At 35.9% G+C, this 6,167-nt stretch overlaps 1 protein-coding gene across 1 annotated transcript; it reads left to right on the forward strand.

Moving 5' to 3' along the window:
• The first annotated feature begins 3,027 nt into the window (after nt 1-3,027).
• On the forward strand, nt 3,028-5,232 carry LOC105803313 (uncharacterized). The gene is made up of 2 exons (XM_012635433.2): nt 3,028-4,049; nt 4,465-5,232. Exons 1-2 carry the CDS (start codon nt 3,383-3,385, stop codon nt 5,013-5,015), a joined length of 1,218 nt encoding a protein of 405 aa, XP_012490887.1. The 5' UTR covers nt 3,028-3,382; the 3' UTR covers nt 5,016-5,232.
• Nucleotides 5,233-6,167: the final 935 nt, after the last annotated feature.

Here is a 6,167-nt window from a genome sequence, read left to right on the forward strand (position 1 = left end):
TAGGCTTTTGGCCAAATTGGTTTGGATATGTTTGTATGCTTACCTTAAATGTGATTAAATGGTAAGTTAAATTCTGTATTATACGAACTTACTAAACTTAAATGCTTACTCTGTGTCATTTTCCATATTTCATAGTAATTTGAAAGCTTATTCAGGTTGGAAGCTAGTCGAAGCTATTTCATACTATCCATCGACTCTTTTGGTACTTTTAGTAAATCAATATCGGATATAATGACATGTATAAGTTATTTTGGTCAATGTTGGTATATAAATGTTTTGTTGAGACAAGTCATTTGAATGGCTTGTGTTGGTATATTTTGATGTATATATATTAGTGACTTGTCATGTTTAATGTGTGAGTGATATGGTAGAATGAAAGAAAGTAAAATGTGGTTTAAATATGCATACATGAATTTGGTCATCTGGGTAACTTACGATACTTGGTTGACATGTTCTTAAATTGGTATTTGAGGTGCCTAAGGGCATATTGGTTGTATGTGGTAATATTTCATGTTTAAGACATAATTTTGGCTTGTTTTGAATGCTTTATTATATTTTTTTATGTCCAAAATTGTTGTGTTTAGGTAGGTACCAAATTGGGTGAGAATTGTGGCTTGGAAATGACCTATTTTTGTCTACACGGACAGAGACACAGGCGCATGTCTTAGCCATATGTGACACACGGCCAGGTGACACGGTCGTGTATCCCCTGTATCTTTTAATTGCATAAGTTAGTATGGTCAATGCGACCTAGCACACGGGCATGTAGCTTGGCCGTGTGACCCAAGTCAGGGAGTTACACAGGTATGGACACGGGCTGGGACACGATCGTGTGCCCCTATTTCAAATGCTCACACGGCCTGAGACACGGGCGTGTCTCTTGACCATGTGAGTCACACGACCTGGCCACACGAATGTGTCTTTTGACCGTGTGAGTCACACGGCCTGGCCACACGAGCGTGTGTCCCTGCATCTTTGAAAATTTTTCATGTTTTCAAAAAAATTCTTTAAGTACCCAATCTAGTCTCGACTTGTTTCTAACATGTATTTTGGGCCCCGATGGCTCATATAAGGGACATTATGTTTGATTTCAATTCATTTCTGATATGATTGCTATATTATATGAAATGTTTGATTGATTGATCTGTTAACTCCTGTAATATTTTGTAACCCCGTTTCGGCGACAAATTCGGGTTAGTGATGTTACATAAAATAAAATTTTAAATTTTAAAATGAGATTAAATTAATTTATTATAATATTATAGTAACAAATCAGTTTATATTTTCAATAGATAAAAATTTTTATTCAATTTATTTTGATGTTTTGAAATTTTGACAATTTTGTATATTATTTTAGTTCAATCGCTTTTACTTTAATCCTTGATTTTATTTTCCTAATCATTACTTAAAAATATATTTTGGATGACCAAAATGAAAGGAAATTGAAAGTTAAGAGACTAAAATAAAAGTATAAACATGATGTGGTGTGTATAGTTAATTATCGTTAGAAATTTAATACTTAAATGACTAAAACAAAAACACTTACAAAATTTCATTTTAAACTACCAAAATAAAAATATTCTACAAATTGAGTGATCAATTACCCTAAAAAAATTATTGTTAATAGAAATATTATAATATTTTATGGTGTTTAGTGTCAAATGAAGAAAAAAAAAACGATGTTGGTGTTAGCATTTTGCTCCTCCGTCAGATGACATGTCCCATCACAATACCAACAAAGCTGTTCTCCCTAATTATTATGGTTTTCATGTTTCGTGTATGATTTCCTACTTCTCTTTTAATTAAATTATGGTGTGAAATTTAAATATTATAACTTTTTTTTATAAGTTTTTGTTGTGTTTGTATATTTAAAATTTAATTTTATATTTTATTTTAAGAATTTAGACCTTTTAATTTTCAAATTTTCAAATTTAAGTTCATTTGCAATATTGTTAAAATATTTTTATATTGGTGTGATATTTTAAAAAATAATATTTATGTAACAAAAATCATTGTAATAGACTTAAATTTAACAAATGATTTTAACTATGCTAACAATTCTTAAAATTTATATTTATCATTTTAATTAGAATTAAGTATTTAAAACTAACTAATGGTATTATAAAAATTAAAATATTAAATTATGTCAAAATTAAAATATGTATAAATTAAATCTTAAATTGGAACGAAATATAAAAATGAAATTAAAATTTAATATTTTATAATTTAAAAAAATAAACATTTTCATGTAAAAAGAAAAAGAAAGAAAGACAAGTGTGGAAAGCTTAGTACCTTAAGCTGAGTTTGGATGGGCGATGCGTTTACCTGTGATTTGTGTAAAAATAATGGTGACGGTAAGATTAGACACTATAACGATATTGTAGCATGAGATAAAAAATAAACTAAACACATGTCATTTGCTCTGCTCCTTCATCGACATTGCCACGTGGCCTTCATGCGCCCACTTCCTCCACTTTCGCTGTAGACCGGCCCCACGTCTGGCCGCGTACGTCCCCCTTGTTTTTCAAACCCAACCGGCTTTTAAGCTTAACAGGTGTCGGTGTTTCTATCGAGAGATCTCTCACCACGTGTGTCATATGACCCACATCCCTCCCAAAAGCTGCGAAAACGCAACAACGTGACAACCTTCAGCCACGTGTCTTCATAATAGATTATGTAACGCAGGGAAAACCGGTTCTACCCTCACGAGATTTTACACGTTTCGTATTCCCCAGAAGCCGCGACGTAGTTTTCCGATTCCTGGGGATTCGTAAAGTGAATGAGACGGTCGAGATCCTCGGGACAGCGAAATCTCCCCCCACGTGGCAGTATCTGCCAGAGTGTCAGAAAGCTTCCCCTGTTTTGTTTCATCAACTCACACCACCAAGCCAAAAAACGTGGCGTGTCCCTCACCTCTCCATGCACGTGGAACACGTGTCATCCTCATCTTGATTATAACTAAACCAGCGATTTCCCGCTAAATTTAACTTTGTTGGGGAATAAAAAGGGAAGCCAATGAGGATTTAATTTGAGGCCCTTGAGGACGTTTAAAAAAATTAGTGCTATGCCGACCTTAATGCTACTTAACCCTCCCGTTAAATATGTTCACAAAAAAAATCTCTTACGTGTCAACACCAACCGATTTTCTCCTCTTCTCCCAGCTCGACACGTGGCCTTTCCTCTCCTCTTCTCTTCCTCTTCCCCTACCCTTTTTCTCTCCCCTCAAAATCTGAATCCAAACAGTCTACAAAAGCCAGTACCCGTACAAAAGACAGTACATTTTTCCCCCTTGCATTTATCTTATTTTATTTATTGTTTCTTTATTAGTAACATGAGGTTTTAGCCGGAAGACGGTGCTTTTGAACTCTCTCTTTTTTTTAAAATGGAAAATAACAGTGGGATTATGGGGTTAAGAGAGGACGAGATTGAGCTGGAGCTGAGATTATCAATCGGAGGAAGCTTTGGAAAAGCCGAGAATTTAAAGCCCATCAAGAAAGAAACAAAACCCAATGATGTGCCGGTTGTAGATCTCGGGGAAAACTTGGTTTTTGATCCACAAATGAAACGCAAGATTCAAGCTTTAAGGAGACAAGAAGCGAAGAAGAAACGAGAAGAGAAGCAGCAGAAAAGAGGGACAACAATACCATCAAGATGCCGCGACGATGTAACAGAGGAAAGAGAATGTAAGAAGAACAAAGTTGAAGAATTTTTTGGTGGTGTAAACCTTAATCTGAGCACCGAACTAAATAATCCGCCGGCGGCGTACCCAGTTCTTCCGGTGCGGGTCCCGTGTCCCTACCCTCATCTCCAGTTTGTGCCACTCGCCAATGGCTTCCCCTATCCTTGCGTAAATACGGTGCCTTGTTGGGGTGAGAAGGGCGTGGCGATGAATGGCGGGTTTCAGACGGGTCGTGTGCATGATGGAAATAATGGATATGATTCTGAGCAGAATAGCAGCAAAGATGAAAGGAATAGGAAAACTGGATCAAACGAGTCTCCCATGTATAGTTCCTCTGTGGTTTCGGATCTTCAAAGCTCTTCTAATCAAGGTAACATATACTTGCAAGTTTTCCTTTTTGTCTTGTACCACTAATTCTCTTTCATATATCAATCCTGCAAATTCATGCAAGTTTTGAAGAGTCATGAAAATACGGTAGAATTGTTTGATGTGGCTCCCTAGAATGGAAATCGTAGCTTGCATCACCCACTTTTTTTATCAATCTGATTCATATCTCTATTAAAACCTTAAAGTTAGGGTCTAGTAATTAATTTGTATGTAAATAAGGGTTCGCTTGCTTGATTTTGATTTCAGAAATGTGTTTTTTTGAATAATGTATTGATTAATTGAACAATAATGAAACTCGGGTGTCGAATAAATGTAAATTGCTTCTCTCAGCTTGTTTTTTCGTGTTAATTACATTTGATACTCTGTCGTCCAAATATCGATTTCCTTGTGTTATTTAGGTGGTCGAAGCAGTGAATCAGGGACCAACACAAGTCCTTGTCAACCGGCCGAACATACTCAAATAAATTGTTCTGCTGGAAGCAATCAAAAGGGGCGGTCTGAACAAAGTTGTACCTCCCACCAAAACGACTCCGCCCAAAGCATGGACAAATGTAGCAAAGGCGGCATCGAAAAGACGCCATCCTTGGAATCCACTTCATTGAACCTTAAGAAAGCACCACCGAAACCCGAAATTAAAACCATCAATTCAACCAAAGATACCAACAAGGGGGAGATGGGAAAACCTCCCAAGCCTCCAGCTCCTCCTATTCACGACGGCATCGTTTCCCTTCGTAACATGCCTTGCGTTTCGACGACGGGCAATGGCCCCGATGGCAAAACCATAAACGGTTTTCTGTACAGATATACGAAATCAGAGGTGAGCATCATTTGTGTGTGCCATGGAAGCTTATTCTCACCGGCCGAGTTTGTGCAGCATGCTGGAGGTAGTGATGTATCGCATCCTCTGAGACACATTACCGTGATTCATCCCGCTATACAACAAATGTAGCCATATCTAATTCTTTGTCTGCTCTCTCTAGTGTTTTTTTTTTCTTTAAACTTTGTTAGAGCTTGGGAGTTGCAGAGGGCTGAAAATTATGGGTGTATACTTGTGAATGAGCTTTTTCTCCCGAAGCTGAATGGATGAGACTCGTCGTTTCCTTTCCTTGCGAAAGGGTTCAACTCCAATTATTAACTGACAAGAATATTTTAGGTCATTTGTTTAACTGGTTTCTTTTATATATTTTACTAATCGTTACGCGGCATGCTTAATCGCTTGCTTAAATATTTTTCCTAAGGTTTTTTTTTTTGGTCTTTGAATAGGTTTCATGTTCGGAATGTACTGATAACGGAAGTTTTCTTAAATTTGTCGAATACCATTACTAAAGCATTTAAAATAATTACAATGAAATGAATAAAAAATATCAAAAAATAGAATTTTGGTTGAATGATAAATTTAAAATTTTACTAATTTAATTTACGCGAGTTTGTACCTAGTTAACCTGTGATATCAAAATTTTATTAATAGTATAAACGTAATTTTCTAACTGAGCTGGTATCGATTAACTCCTGATACTAACTCTTTTTGGAGCCATCAGAATAACTATGGGTACAAATGTCATTTTAATTTAATTTTATAATATCATCTCTTAATTTTTTAAGTAAATATGGTTAAGCTTGGTCTTTTTCTTAAGTACATGAGGTTAGTTTCGCCTTTTAAAATAAAATTTTAAAATTTTAACTAATTCATTTTAGGGTAAACTACACCCATGGTCACTTTTGTTTACCTTAGGCTACATTTTAGTCACTTATGTTTGAAATGTTACGTTTTTGTCACTTATGTTATCGTGTTGTAACATTTTAGTCACTGAGCTATTAATTGTCGCTAATGGTGTAACGATAAGTTGACGTGGCACGTTAAATCATCATTGTACAACCCAACATTTGCCCAGCCCAAAAACCAATACCCAAAACCCATACAACATAACCCAAACAAACTAAACCCAATCAGCCCCAACAAACTAAACCCAATTAGCCCATTTACAAATACAACCCAACAAATTCATCAAACCCCATACCAGCAGACCCAAAATTAAACAGACCGAGCCCCATAACCCAATAGGCCCAACTTCTTTAAAAAATTATCTGCCTAGGGTTTCAG

Source organism: Gossypium raimondii, chromosome 11 (assembly GCF_025698545.1).
Source record: "Gossypium raimondii isolate GPD5lz chromosome 11, ASM2569854v1, whole genome shotgun sequence".
NCBI classification, from domain to species: domain Eukaryota; kingdom Viridiplantae; phylum Streptophyta; class Magnoliopsida; order Malvales; family Malvaceae; genus Gossypium; species Gossypium raimondii.